Raw genomic sequence first — 15187 nt, forward strand, 5'->3', positions numbered from 1 at the left:
GGAAAAGCCTCTACCTTTCTTTCGAGGAGACGTAACATTTTATATTTATGTGAGGAGGAAGTTTTCCTAGACACCATAGCCTTAAGAAAACTTGATTGATTGCTTTAGAATCCCAATAGGCAGTGAAACTTCTTTATAAGGTCAAGAACACTGGTGATGTCTGAGAAGGTGAAGAACCTACCAGCATAAAGACATTTTGTCTTGCTTATAGTTAATACTGAACTTGAATCCTAAACATAAAATCATAGTTTCTAGAGAAATCTCACCACTGAAGTTTGATCCTGCCCTGCCTTGTTTTGGAAAGGGCTTAGAGCACTTTTCCAAGTGGAAATTCCCATGGTAACTGTTTTTCAACACCTACTTCCTTATCCTTTTTTTTTTTTTTTCCTTTGGTCCTTCCCTGTAGCTCACATTCAACATCTTCTCTCTCTCTCTCTCTCAGGAGAGGCTTAGCACCACAGCTGGGTGACAGGTGACAGCCCTAGGCTGAAGAAGTAGAAAAAGGAATGTATGTCCCTCGTTCACATTCTTTCCTGGGCCCTTCCTGTCTCCTGCTGCTGGGACTTGAGCTCTTGAGTGCTCTAAACTAAGAACCTTAGCTCTTGGCTTCCAGTGGCTGTTGGTGAATAGGATTATGCCTCTGGCAGCCGTTTTGCAGCTTTTGTCATTGTAGAGCTCCTGTGGTTTGATCTCCCTACAATGCAAAATGTTTAGGGAGGTGAGGGTGAATATGGGAGAGGGAAGGGAGGTTGCCTGGTATTGTTCAACTCTGTCCTTAGGAGACACCAGCAAGTGGAAATTTCAGGGGCCTGGATCAAGCTGAGAATTTGTAAACACCAAATCTGGGTTTTAAAGGAGAGAGGAAGACTTACTGTCAGCTAAGTATTTTTATGTAGTAAAAACATTTCCCTCCAATGTTTCCAAATCAGGATGGGGGGTGGTGGGGTTAAGAGATCAGTTTCTCCCTGACTTTGCTTCCAATTTAAAAATTCCCCCCTTCATTCATTTAAGAATACCCTCACCCCATCACATTGGTTCACTAAATGGATCATATTCACACACTAGAGGTAGGTTGGCCCAGTTTGTTTGATTAGATTTAACAGTTGATATCCTTCCCAAACTCTCTATTCAGGGTGGCTCCAGCCACATCTTTGATGTAGTAACTGAAAGTTGGACCCAGATCTTCTATAGTCCCTCTTCACCAATGGATCCATGGTGATTTTTTTTTTTTTTTTTTTAGGGGGAGACTGGGTGGCAGGAAGAGGGGCAGAATATGATTTGTGGTGTTTGTTCCCAAGTTTGGGTAAAGATGCTTCAACTGAGTGTAGTTGACACACCTTGAGTGCTGGGGGAAGCGAAGCCAACCCAGTGCTGCAATGGACTAGGTACAGGTGAGTTAGAAGAAGAAAGAGAATGTGAAGAGAATGAGGTGTAGATATCTGCTAGTCTAGAACAAATAAGGAGGCCCAAGGTTTATGACAGGTTTAAGTAGATAGAATAAGCCTGGAAACTCACCACTACCCTCCCTCTCCTTGGTCACAACCATTGCGTAGATCAGAATAGTGGATATGCCCTCCTGTGACTTCTTTTCCTGGAAGGTTCTGTTTACGAGCGTACAAGTTGCCCTTTTGGAGGGTACAGTATCTACGGGGGCAGGGAAAGGATTGGTGTAAGATCTTGAAATAGTACTCTGAACAACTTGAGTAGAGGGACTGCATTCCAGGTGTGGTATTCTGTGGAGAACTGGAAAGCCTTGTTAAAACTGCCCAGAGCAGACAAACACCAAGCTGCTCTTTCAAATGGAAATGTTTATTTTCTCTAAGCAGCACTTGAATTTCACGAGGAAGCTTTATCAGGCCCAAGCCTTGCAGATCATGTCTCTAAATGCCATTCACCAGTTTTTCCCTTCTGTGCTGTTATCTTGGTGCCATCTGCAAGGAGAAAAACATTCTCAAGTCTGCTCTTTTCTGGGGTGTAAGCCTCATTTGTTTGCAGGAAGTCCTGCATCAGGCAAATTTTTGGAGCTGGGGCAGGTGGAATCTGGGTTGTTTGGTAACCACACCTTTCCCCCAGGCTTTCAGCCTGAGATATCTCCCTGTAATGCACCCTGAGCTTTGTTAAGGAGGACAGTAGGGAATGCAGAATGGTTGTAAGAATCACATTTATTTTGAAAATTGCGTAATAGACCATGGGGCTTATTTGTGTCATTCAAATTATATGCAAATGGTCCTGTGGTTATTATATGTGCAATGAAGCTATACTGGTTACAGAAAGACTTTGAAGTCTAATTTCTTATTTTCTTGCTGTTTGGGCTGATTCAGGGCAAAACTCTTTCTCTTTGATGTTTTGTGTTGTTTTTTTCCATTTTACAAGATTTGCCAGAGTGTCATAAAACACAACTCTGATTATGAATTTCTGTTAGAAAATCTGTACTGGCTTCCCACTGGCTATGGGATAAAGTCCAAATGCCTGGCATTAAAGCCCATTTATGATCTCAATCCATTCTATCTTTGCAGCCAGATCTCATAGCTTTCCTCTGTGTACCCCACAGTGTCCAGCCAAATAGAACTACTGGTCACTCTGGGAATGCATTCGCAAACTCAGAATACCCTTCCACTCACCTGTGCTCATTGAAATCTGATCCATCTTTTAGGATCTAACTCTAAATGCTACCTCCTCTCTGAAATTATCCCCCTCTCCCCTTACCCTCAACAGGAATAACTTCTTCCTCATTTACACTTAAAGGACTACTCTTACTCTCTCTCATTTTCCTCCTAAAGTCTTTTACTTGATTAGCTGAAAAGCTTCTTGAGGTCAATTATAATATCCTCACTCATTTTTAGATATTCCATAGTCCCTTATTTGGCCATTGGTAAATATTTGTTAAATTGAACTGAACTACTGCATGAGTCTGAGGCTTAGCGTTTTTACAGTTTGCTTCTGCCACTAGTGTCATGTTCAAAAAGGCAGTTTCACTCTTCTCTTTGCTAAAATGGGGAGAGGTGTCCTTGTGAAGGCAGATATCAAGGCAAATCAAAATAAACATGTGAAAACCCTTTGAGCACTCTAGAGTAATATTACCTACGTACTATATACATTATTATTTTCAAATTTAAAAAAAAATCTTAATTCATATATGAAAATCATTTATATTATTAAATTTATTCTCCATTACTACCTTCTCTGAAGGCAGAAACTGTATTTTTTTTGAACCTGTGGAATTTTCCTGAGCCAGTGAGATAATTGTCCTTCTGGGAAACTTTTGTAATCTGTGTTATGCCTCCCAGCCATCAATAAAGCTCTGGAGGAAGTTGTCATTAAGGATTTGCATGTATGTTTTAGACCATATTTCTATCATGCTCCAACCTTCCCCACTATCTCTCCTTTTTTTTTTTTTCAGGTGGAGACAGAAATCCAACGTGTCTCAGAGGCATATGAGAACCTTGTGAAGTCATCCTCTAAAAGAGAAGCCTTGGAGAAAGCCATGAGAAACAAGCTTGAAGGGGAGATTCGAAGGATGCATGACTTTAATAGGGATCTGAGAGGTGAGGGAATCACGTCTGAAGGGAAGAGCTATGGAGAACACGTTGAGGCTCTTAGGTTTGTTCAGTCCATTAGTATGATTAATAAGTTGCAGGGCATACACCAGGTCAGGTTTTTGTGACTACAATAATACTTGGTCCCAAGATTGCTTAATCAAAGTGGGATGAGTTGATATGTTAATCAGTTGGTACCTAACCTAGGACTCCTGGACTTCTCTAGCTCGCCCCCACAATTGGTGATGCTTCTCTTCCTTTATAGGTTTTGCAGAGGCCAAGTGTTTTGGCAGAGGAAGCTTGAAATAGTGATATCCTCCATTGTTTCTAGGACTCCCCCCTTGTATTTTTACCTTAACATGGTAATATTAAAGATGGTGAGAAATAACCACTTTCAACACTTTCAAAATTGATGATCTTGGCAATGTTGTTTTCTGTCTTTGGATTTAAGTTATCTTATTTATAAAATGAGGAAACTGACCTAAATGTTGCCTATGGCCCCCTTCCAGTTGTGACAGTACAGGGTTTTAAAGACTTTATAACTCTGATGCTTTTTCTCTAGGTGAATGATATTATATATATATATATATATATATATATATATATATATATATATATATATATATATTCAGGGATAGATTCCTTTGTTGAAATGTAGAATTCTGCACTTAGATTTTGTCAGCATGGACCAAAAGTGTTAAGTACTCAACTCCTCTTTCCCTGCAATGTTCTAGTTTTTTTTTAATTTTTTTATTAAATTATTATCTTTGTACATATACCATTGCCCCCCCTCCCATACATGTTCTCCCTCTCCAGAGTTTTGTGTCCATTCGTTGTACTTATATGCATATATACAAGTCCTTCGGGCGATCTCTTATCTACCCCAGATCTCCCTACCCTCCCTGCTGTAATTTGACAGTCTGCTTGTTGCTTTACTGTCTCTATATCTATCTTTTGGTTCTTCAGTTTATAATGTTTTTTATCATCCATAAATGAGTGAGGTCATGTGGTGTTTCTCTTTCATTGACTGGCTTTTTACGCTGCAATGTTCTAGTTGTTTGGGGATCTACACTTACAAACGTATGTCTGTGTCACCCATTTTTGTGTAACAAGAAGAAGCTGGCTTGTTTGCACAAGTTCAGTATTGAGAGAGCCAGCAGCATGTGCATGGAAGTTTGTGTATAGGATTAGGTTGATTGTGTTCGAATTCCACAGAGCGTCTGGAGACTGCCAACAAACAGCTTGCGGAGAAAGAATACGAGGGGACAGAGGATACCAGAAAAACCATCTCTCAGCTCTTTGCAAAAAGTAAGTCTGAAAGCTTTAGCAGCAGATAATAATGTGTGGATGGGAATGAGGTGTGGGAAAAGGCACATAGTTCTGTTTAGCCTTGAAAAGTCAGGGCAGAGTGGATGTCATCTAGGAAGTATTTTTTCCTGTTCAAGCATGAAGTTGGGAGTGTGTGTGTGTGTGTTTTATAGGCCAAGAAGGCTGCTTGCCACAACAATTAGTGAGATCCATATGGCTCCTTCTGTATAAAACCAGAAAAGTCCCTTGAAGTCCCTGCATTTGTTGTGGCTACCTGAAAAGAACCTTAGTGACCATAGGGTCTTTTCATGTTGACAGGATTTGTTGTTGAAGGATCCATGTGCTGGCTCTGGTGGAGCTGGAATTAGCTTGCAGGATTGATGATTAGTGTTTGCAATACCACCTGCTCCTGGGACTCCCTTAATTAAAACACCTTATATTATCATATCATCATACCTTGGAGGATTATAATGGTAGCTAGAGGGGGACCATTGCTATGGCCTGAACTAGTGACTCTGACTACAGAGTTGGAGGGTATGGAGGGTAGAGCTATGTCTTCCTTAAAATAGTGTTTACTTTGTCTTGAAATACTCCAAAGACTGGGACAATGAATTAATCCTCTTCTTTATCAGTCTCCAGTGGACTCCACCCAGCAAGACAATGCCTTATTCTTTCCAATTGCTACAATAAAACCAGCAATAAAAATTACACAGTGGATTGAGTCCATAGGGAGAATGAGTTCGGAGGAAGCATGAATTACCCGCACTTCTGCAGATGTCCTTAGTTGGTGTCCCTACCCCCAGCTTCCCTCAGTTTGGCTCCCAGCTGGAGTAGTACTTGGTGGTACTTGTCAGGCCCCATCTTTGCTGGGCCTTAACATGACCCTCTGAAGTCATTCCATGCAGCTTCGAGTCAGCTTTTACAAGTATGTTTGATCTCCTCTTGCAATACCCCCTCCATTATGCTCTGGCTTCAGAACTGGGAATTTTTCTTCATCATTTCCCTGAATCTGCTGTTCCTTTGTCAGTATTTCTTAGAGTAAGGAATGTGGTTTTTCTGGTGTCATCAGTGCCTACTGTAAATCATTTTGAGATTGCTTTCTCGGTGTCACGTTTACTCTGGAAGCTAGTTCATTGGTCGACAGAGTGGCAGCCTCCCAGAAAAAAAACAAAACAGAAAAATGTATGGTTTCTCACCCTGGTTCTGCTAGTTGGCACTTCTCTCTATGTGGAGTTGGTATTTCAGGTGTCCTAGTAGTTCTGTTACTGATGTAGAAAATGTGATAGTTTAGCAGATTAAACTGTACTAACAGCAGAGTGAAAGACTGTTAAATGGTTCTAGAAGGGAAAAATGCACTCCATCTCATAGGCAGGGAAGAGGGCATGACCTGTGGCCCTTTAATTTCTTTTGCCTTTGGACTTTGCTTTTGGTTGGAACTGTGGCAGGAACCAAGAAAGCCCTCTAGAAAAGCCTCCCTGGGGAATGTGTTCAAACTACTGTAGAGGCCAAACCAACTGGACTCTAGCATAAGGCAGTCTGGTACGCTAGAAAGAGCTTAGAACAACTTGACCTTAATTATGATCTCCTGTACTTATGTTACTAATTGTGGGACTTTGTGCAAGTTACTCAACTCCTCTGAGTGTCTGTTTTCTCATAAGCAAAATGGAGAAGAGGAGAATAATGCCTTCCTAATATGGTTGTTCTCAGGATAAAGTTCATGCAACATTTGGTGCGCAATAAGTATTCAACAAATATTCATTTCTTTTCAAGATGCATATCAATAGATATATAAAGTCAGAATAAAAAGGAAGGTGAGGCTGCCCTATTAAAGTTTCTCCTACAAAATTAAGTAGTAAGGTCTCAAGAGGAAGAGAACTCTACCTCCAAATGAGAATCAGAACTGTTCATTTGAGTTTCTGGGATGAAGTCTGTCCTAGTTAGAAGGAGAAAGACCTAGAAAGACATAGAGAATAACTAGATGTGTCACTGTCACCTGTAGATACAGTGCAATTATAGATTGATCTCAGTTAAAAAATAATGTTAGTAAAGGGTGGGATTTGAATTTTTTGTGCATTTTGTGAAATATAATTTTTAGATTAATTTTATAATGGGGAAAATGTGGGGGGGGCTTCTTCTTCTTCTCCTTCTTCTTCTTCTCCTTCCTCCTCCTCTTCTTCTTCTTCTTCTTCTTCTTCTTCTTCTTCTTCTTCTTCTTCTTCTTCTTCTTCTTCTTCTTCTTCTTTCTTCTTCTACCAATATAAGACCATTTGAAGATATAAAATTGAGGAGACAGGCCTACTTATTCTTCTGATGTGTGTATGTGTGTGTTCTTTTCAAAACAATTTTTGTTTCTACTTTCTCATTGCTTCTGCTCAACAGCCACTTTTAAGTGACTGTTCTTAATTTACACAGCAAGTTAGTAGTGGTAGAGCCAGTGACAGAGTCCGGATCTATCTAGTTCATTTATCTGTGTGCTAGAACACTATAATGTTTAGTACTGGGTATGATTGACAGTTATGCTCAGGTAAGGTTTTGAGCCATCTTCATAACGATAATGTGGACATTTCATGTCCTTATAGATAAGGAGAGCCTGCGGGAGAAGGAGAAGCTGGAAGCTGAGCTGGCCACTGCCCGATCTGCCAATGAGGACCAAAGAAGACACATAGAAATCCGAGACCAGGCCCTGAGCAATGCCCAGGCCAAGGTGGTAAAGCTGGAGGAAGAGGTATGTGTAGTTTCCTCAGGTAGCCTGAAGGTGAAAGAACTGGGAGATCAAGGGCACTGGGGGTTCCCATATTGGTGAGCTGACAGTTGTATGATCTTCCAACAGAAAGCTCCCACCTGCTACTTCTAGTTATAGCTGTGCTGATATGTGTGTCTTTTGATTTCTTTTCTCTGCAAGTTTCTTCCTTTTGCTCCAGAATAGAAAATCACCCAAGGTCGAGGAGCAGATTCCATTTGCTCATTCATATAGTAAGCTAACACCTTCCACCCAAGTTCTTACTATGCAAATAGCCCTGCCTTAAGCTTGTGACTTGTAACAGATGTATATATATAATTTTATTTTTATTATTATTTTATAATTTATATATCTAAATCATAGCTATAAATTATATATATATTAGACTAGACATCCTTTCGGATGCCCTTCTGGACGAAGCTGGGGCTGTGAGGGAAGCCTGGGTCCAGGGTGCCAGAGGGAAGCAGGTGCCAGCAGCTGGGGAAGGAAGGCCTACTCTTGCACAAATTGTGTGCATTGGGCTTCTAGTACATATATAAATCCCTGCCCTTGCAGGGTTTTATTTTGGAAGGGTTAGAAAACGATTTCAAATAATTTAAAGTACTCCTAGAATCTTAAAATCGGAATGGTTCTTGTCTCCCTAAGCTCAGTGGGATGTTTGTCCCCTCAGGTAAAAAATGAATCTTGGTGGCTCTGTTGCTCTGGACTTATTTTTGAGATTTATTTTAGGATAAAAGCAATCTCGGATGTCTTCAACAGGATGAAACCCAGGGACAGTTTACATTTTATGGAAGGCCAAAAGTTGTGTTGTGTCCTTGCTCTTATTGGCTAAGTTCTGGAATGTAGGTATATAGTGGGGTGAAGTTGTCAGTTATTTGTGTGCACAGATGAAGCCTTCCCTTGACAAATGCAAGGGCCCCCAAAACTACTAAGCATATGATTAATATGTATCTGATTAGTCTTCATGTTATTAGATCTCCACACTAAGCTGTGTTCCTATGAAATAGAAGGAGCTTTGCTGCTGGTTTGTCATTAATTGATCTTGGATGTCAGTTGTCATTGTATTGGAGTACTACTAACTCTTAGATATTTTGCACTTCTGGGAATTGGTATGTTCCAGCAAAAAAATTGGTGCTAAAGTACAACTTTGTAAAGAAAATTTTACGTCTCGCTGACTTATCTATTCTAAAATTAAATTGTTTCAAAAAATATTTTTGTTGATTTCAGAGAAAGGGAGAGGGAGAGAGAGATAGAAACTTCAATGATGAGAGAGAATCATTGATTGGCTGCCTTTGTATGACCCACACACACACACACACACACTGAGGATCAAGCCCACAACCTTGGACATGTGCTCTGACTGGGAATAGAACCGTGAAACCCTAATTAATAGATGGGTGGTCAACCACTAAGCCATGCTGGTCAGGCTAAAATTGTTTTAAGAGAAAAAAAGTAACCTGCATTAAAACAAGCTTAAAGGTTTATAAACTTGAAACCAAAGTATTTAGTGAAGAAGCCCTCAGACACTGAAAACACAGCTTTCTAACTATTGTAAGGGAGATATCTTTCCTACATTCATTCATTGCCTGTTCTTCTCCCTCTCAGTAAGAATGGTTCTGGTTCCTAGAGATACTTTGCTTCCTTTCTTGGGTATTAAAATGCTTGTTGGAGCAGGATTGTGGGTTTATACTTTTTCAGTAGGTAATAACATCTAACCTATAATGTCCTTGACCTTGAATTGCTTAATTATTAAACTTCAGGTTGTATAAAATTAGGCTAATGTTCTGCTTCATGGATTATCTACATCAGAAGTCCCACTAAGATGATTTATTGTAAATGAGGAATCCTATATCATAAAAAAGAGTAATATGTAAATTGACTATACCTCTGCTACACCCACAAGCCATGCCCACCAGCCAATCAGGAGCGAGTGTGCAAATTATCCCAACCAAGATGGCTGCAGCCACAGGGCGAGCAGGAGGCTTGGGTTTCCCAGGCAATGGAGGAAGCCAAACTTCCTGCACACCCTGACTGGCCCAGACCTCCAATCAAGGCTACAAAGTTTCAATTATAGAAGATAAATAAATCCCAGATACCAGGTCCTCCACTTGGGTTGCGGAGGGGCATGGCTGGCCTCTAAACTACCACAAGCCTCTCACCCAGGCCACTCCACACCCTAAGAGAACCCCCACCCTTATCCGGGACACCCTTCAGGGCAAGCTTGTCAACCCCAACCTGTGCACCAGGCCTGTATCCTATGTAATAAAAGAGTAATATTCAAATTGACCATTACTCCAACATACAAGATGGCTGCCCCCATGTGATCAAAGATCATGCCCCCATGTGGACACAAGATGGACAGCAGGGGAGGGCAGAAGGGAGGGGCCAGGCCTGCAAGGGAAGGCAGTTGTGGACGATCAGGCCAGCAGTAGAGGGTGTTAGTTCTAGCTCCTGGGAGGGACCAGGCCTGCAAGGGAGGGTAGTTGGGGGAAATCAAGTCTGAAGGGGAGGGTAGTTAGGGGTGACCAGGCCAACAGAGAAGGGAAGTTGAGGGCAACCAGGACTGCAGGGAAGGGCAGTTGGGGGGAACCCAGGCCTGCAGGGGAAAGCAGTTGGGGAGGACCAGGCCTGCAGGGGAAAGCAGTTGGGGAGGACCAGGCCTGCAGGGGAAAGCAGTTGGGGAGGACCAGGCCTGCAGGGGAGGGAAGTTAGGAGTGACCAGGCCTGCAGGGGAGGGCAGTTAGGGGTGACCAGGCCTGCAGGGGAGGGCAGTTAGGAGTGACCAGGTCTGTAGGGGAGGGCAGTTAGGGGTGACCAGGCCTGTAAGGAAGGGTAGTTAGAGGCAATCAGGCTGGCAGGGGAGTGGTTAGGGGTTGATCATACTGGCAGGTAGAAGCAGTTAGGGGCAATCAGGAAGGCAGGCAGGTGAGCAGTTGAGAGCCAGTTGTCCTGGATTGTGAGAAGGAAGTCCAACTGACCACTTAGGCCCGATCCCAGTGGGACCCAGATTGGAGCTGGTGCAGGCTGGGCTGAGGGATACCCTCCATGCATGAATTTTGTGCATCATGCCTCTAGTACTTTCATATTCCTGCTGTCCAAGTCTAAGGAGCTTAGCACACCTTTAGCCTTTTGCTATACTTTATATATACCCTTCTTTCCCCCTCTTGTAAGGAAATCATGGAGTAAATTATAAGATGTAGATAAGACTGTCTCCTTTTAAAGAAGGGAAAACTGAGAGACCAGCTGAGAAGAAGGAGCTTGCTGGTGGTCACATGGCAAGTCTTGGGTAGAGCCAGGAATAAAACTGGAATCTCATGACTCTTCATTTCTTAGACCCTGCTGCCTTTCTCCCTGTCTGAATCATCCTTTGGTTATGCTCCCAAAAAGAAAATGTGGGCGCTTATTCAGATTTAGTAACTTCTATATCTTTCAATTTAAAATAATTGCTTTACCCATTGGGCCCTCTTTTTCAGCAGACTATGAGAAGCTCATCCACATTGCTCTGAGGTTGGGGTGTATAAAACAACCTTGCTCTGCCCCTCTAGGAAGGGTATCAATCTAGTTGGAGAGAAATGGGAACAAAGATTCTGCAAGTATCTTGGTTTGCAGTGTCTGAAAGCTGGTTATTAATTATTAATTGGTAACTGGTTATTAATTATGAAAATAATATACATGTATGGAGAACATTTTATTCTGTAGTTCCCACTGGGCAGCCCTCACTGAAACAGTTGCCTGAAATACATTTCTGCTTTCAAACTTCTGAGGCTTTCCTGGGCATTTGTTCCAGAGATTTTTAGTTGTTTTCCAGGGCCCTTTCCCCAAATACATATACTTATAGTTTATAATTTAAAGGAGAAGTCCTAAATATTGGCCTATGATTAAATGATGGCATCTAGTGGCCAGATATCTCAAATGAGCTAATCAATTATTGTTAATTTTTTAGTCCTAAGTTCACTTGTACTTTTTCACAGAGTCTATTTGTTGGGAAAATGTGAGTTGCTGTTGCTAAAGGAGGTGGAATATTAATGGGGAGAGCAGGCTGGGGACCTTTTCCCTGACAGAATCCAGAGGCAGAGACCATGTAATGTCTAGTAGACTCTCAAGTGAGACCACCTCTAGCACAAAGAGGCTTGAAATCACAACTCAGGGAACATACAACAATTCTTATTTTCCTTTTTGTTTTAGCAGCCTATCAGAGCAAGATTTGCTCATAGGTGGTGTTAGTCCTAGCTCCTCTATAATATGCAAAGGAAAAAATCTCTTCCTTTATCCTCAAATATAGAAATTAATCATTGAAGTTTTGTTTTTCTGCTGTGACTCAACCCCCATTAAGCCTTGTTCTTCTTGGGGTAAAATTTATTTTTATTTTTTTTATTGATTATGGTCTCACATAATTGTCCTTATTCCCCCATTCCCATCCCAAACCCCTCCCTAGATATGCCCCCCCAACCCCCGTTGTCCATGGCCACTGGCTAGGCCCATATGTATGCACACAAGTCCTTTGGTTGATCTCTTCCCCTTACCCCCATCCTCCCTTACTTTCCCTCTGAGGTTTGAGAGTCTGATCACTGGTTCTCTTTCTCTGGGTCTGTTTATATTGTTCATTATTTCCTCTAGATGTGTGAAATCATGTGATTCAAGAAATACCCTTATAAGAACCTAAACTGCAACAAGCCATAATGGTTATGCTGAGAGGCAAATGAATCAGTCTGTAGTGAGTTCCTTTCTGGGTCAACAGTTCTTTTGCATCCCAATTTCAATGCCAGATAGTTCCTTATGTGTACATGCCAGCCATGATATTTCAGATCTGGTTGGTTGACAAATGGTGGTAATGCAGGTCCGCCCGTCTCTGGTTTGGTCCTGGGCATCTTTCAGCAACCCGCAGCTGCTGTCTGCTGGTATGCTGAGGCTTTGTCGGCATTTTCCATCTCTGAATTGTGTCTTTTCTATCTTCATGGCTGGAGCGCTTCTGTCTATTCTTCTCTGCGTCCCACGGTAAAATTGCACAACATGTTATGAATCTAAAGTAGTCATAGGGTAGCACAAATAAGTTAAAATGTAAAAGCTATCAAGACTACAGTATAAAATTTCCAAAAGTTTCCTATTATTTAAAGTAAAAAAGGGGGTGACAGGGGAAGAATATCATGTAAGGAAAAATATCCTGAGAATAATTTACATCTAAAAAATTTGTGCTTTAGAAAATTAACCTTCATTCAAAACGCTAATAGCAAGATACCTATGAAAATACACACATGGTGAAAAAACAAGCCAGGGGAAAATTATTTGGGGGGAAATATGGAAAAGAATCCCAAATCAAATTTAAAGAAAATATCCCTTTATTAACTTTTGAGAGTTATGTTTATATATTTTCGAGAATATGTTTATATATTTTCAGAAAACAACTCTGAGACCATCTGGAATCCTGTAACAGAGTGGGGTAAAATTTTTTAAGTATGGAACATTAGGGAAGTATTTAAGGTGAATAGGTAGATCTGGAACTAATCTAGCAAGGGATCTTTATTGTGACTAACAAAGCTAGTAAACATTTTGAAATCAAGAAGGGTATCATGAATAGAAAATGTATTCCTCTCTCTGAAATGGCTCAAGTAAGGTCATGTCTGAAGGCAGGGTAATATGTCAGATGCCTACCTATGTCTCATATAAACAAATAATTTGGTTATCACTTACAAATGATAGCATAGATTTTCCTTAGAAGTTCCTCCAAAGGAAACTTAGTCTACTTTGTAAATGAGAAATAAGGAAATTTAACCAAATTAATCCTTTGTCTAAGAAATATTTTGTTAGCCTACTAAGTACAAGGACACTCAGGTAACAATTTTGCACTGCATCAAGATGGTCAGATCAATATATATGTTAAATTGTTATATCATAACCTAAAACTAGTATAATGTTACATGTCTATTATATATCTCAATTTTTAAAAAATGATCAGGAAAGATCATGACTACTTTAATGGTCTGAGGACCCTTGTGTGCATTTATGTCTTTCTCTCTACAAAGTCATCATTTAGATGCTTTTCCTGAAATCCATTCCACCTTTCTAATCCTATTAAGTCTCTTCCCCATGATATTGTAGTCACTGAGTTCTAAGCTCTCCACAGAAATGGTGCCTCGGGCTTACAGAGAACTTTCTCTTGCAATCACAACTTCCTCTTTGTATTTCAGCACAGATTCTCTCATGGACTCTGCTTTGCTGACATGGAGGGAGATATCTTGCCAGGAAGGGGATAACACTCTAGCTAAAGAGCTGACCTTTTCTTTTTGTGAGTCACTATGATCCAGGTCTTGCCACCAAGCTTCAGTCTTTTCAGTAGGCAGTCACCGGAGGCAAAAGGTGCCTTTCCATTCTTGCCCTTATCTTTCAGGATACGTAGGTTCCATTGAAGTGGCAGCTCATTAAACTCTAAGTCAAAAGAACTTTGTGTTCTACAGCAACCACCATATTCTCCCATTCATAGAGACCTTCCCCTGACCCCACTAATTTGACCTCACTGGAGGGTTTCGACAGATGCCTGGCATATTCACTCAGAAGGCTCAAGACTTCTGGCTGGCTGCTGTCTTATGATCCAGAGCTGAGCCACCACTTGGGTAATTGTTTTAGGGATGGTGGGAAAGAGGCCCTGGCAAGATCAAAGAGGGAAGTTGTTGCAGGTGAGCTGCTTAGTGAGCTAAGTGCACAGGAAGAAAGAGTGGAATGTGGGAGGGCTGGCAGGAAGGTCTAGTGAGTCTTGTTCTTTAGCTTTAGGTGAGAACAACAGCCACAGAGATTCAGGAAAAGGGGGCCCAAATGTTAACCTTTTCTGAACTGCAATGGCTGATGATGATTCAGACATCACAGTGATAGCTGTTAGTAGCAGTGCATTTTCCAGAGCCCTTTTGACACTCCATTCAATTCACCAAACTAAATTTATATTGTTTCACTGCATTTCCACCATTAACTATTTATGGCTAATGTTTTCTGTTATTTCCAGATCTCTCGCCACTTATTTGATTGATCTGTTTTGGTTTTAGCATAATTTCCTCCTATTATTCCACACAGTACCATAACTAGTCTCATTATTCCTCTGTATTAAAAGAGGATGTTATAGGCATAGACATTGATATGTTTAACCCAAAATACTTTTCAAACAATAAGATTTTATTGGTTTAGGTAAAGCTCATACAATGCTTATTGTGGATTCTAAATACGGGTGGAAAATCCAAGGGTATGAACTATGTATGCATTTATAGTGTTGATAGGAATTCAGATAAAGTATGTAACTACCAGGAATCTTCTAGAACGTTAGGATGCATTTTTTAAAATTATTTGAAGGACATTTCATTTAAGGATGAAATTTTCCATATTTATGGCTGCATATTTTCTTTAAAATAGGTTCGCTTCACCCAATATATTAAGAAATTATGTTCCCACCCCAAATAGAGAAGGATTCACTTCTCAGAGCTTAATTTTCTCAGTTTTCCCTGATGATTTTGGCTTTTGAAATTCCCAAATTTGAAGCTCTTTGTATTTTTCTTTTGCCTCTTTAACACAATGAACTTAATTCCCTTGGTAGCAAGTTTCTAGAGATGGTTTCTACTCTTCA

The 15187-nt window shown here is 40.8% G+C and overlaps 1 protein-coding gene across 6 annotated transcripts in view; it reads left to right on the forward strand.

Moving 5' to 3' along the window:
- The window catches only part of AMOT (angiomotin), a 66274-nt gene that overhangs the window by 26843 nt on the left and 24244 nt on the right, over nt 1-15187 (forward strand). For all 6 annotated transcript variants that reach the window (XM_036454493.2, XM_036454496.2, XM_045587392.1 and 3 more), the window contains 3 exons: nt 3401-3545; nt 4752-4844; nt 7424-7569. In XM_036454493.2, coding sequence (XP_036310386.1) covers nt 3401-3545; nt 4752-4844; nt 7424-7569 — 384 coding nt within the window. The remainder of the gene's footprint in view (nt 1-3400; nt 3546-4751; nt 4845-7423; nt 7570-15187) is intronic.

The sequence above is a fragment of the Pipistrellus kuhlii genome, unplaced genomic scaffold, assembly GCF_014108245.1.
Source record: "Pipistrellus kuhlii isolate mPipKuh1 unplaced genomic scaffold, mPipKuh1.p scaffold_m20_p_29, whole genome shotgun sequence".
NCBI classification, from domain to species: Eukaryota; Metazoa; Chordata; class Mammalia; order Chiroptera; family Vespertilionidae; genus Pipistrellus; species Pipistrellus kuhlii.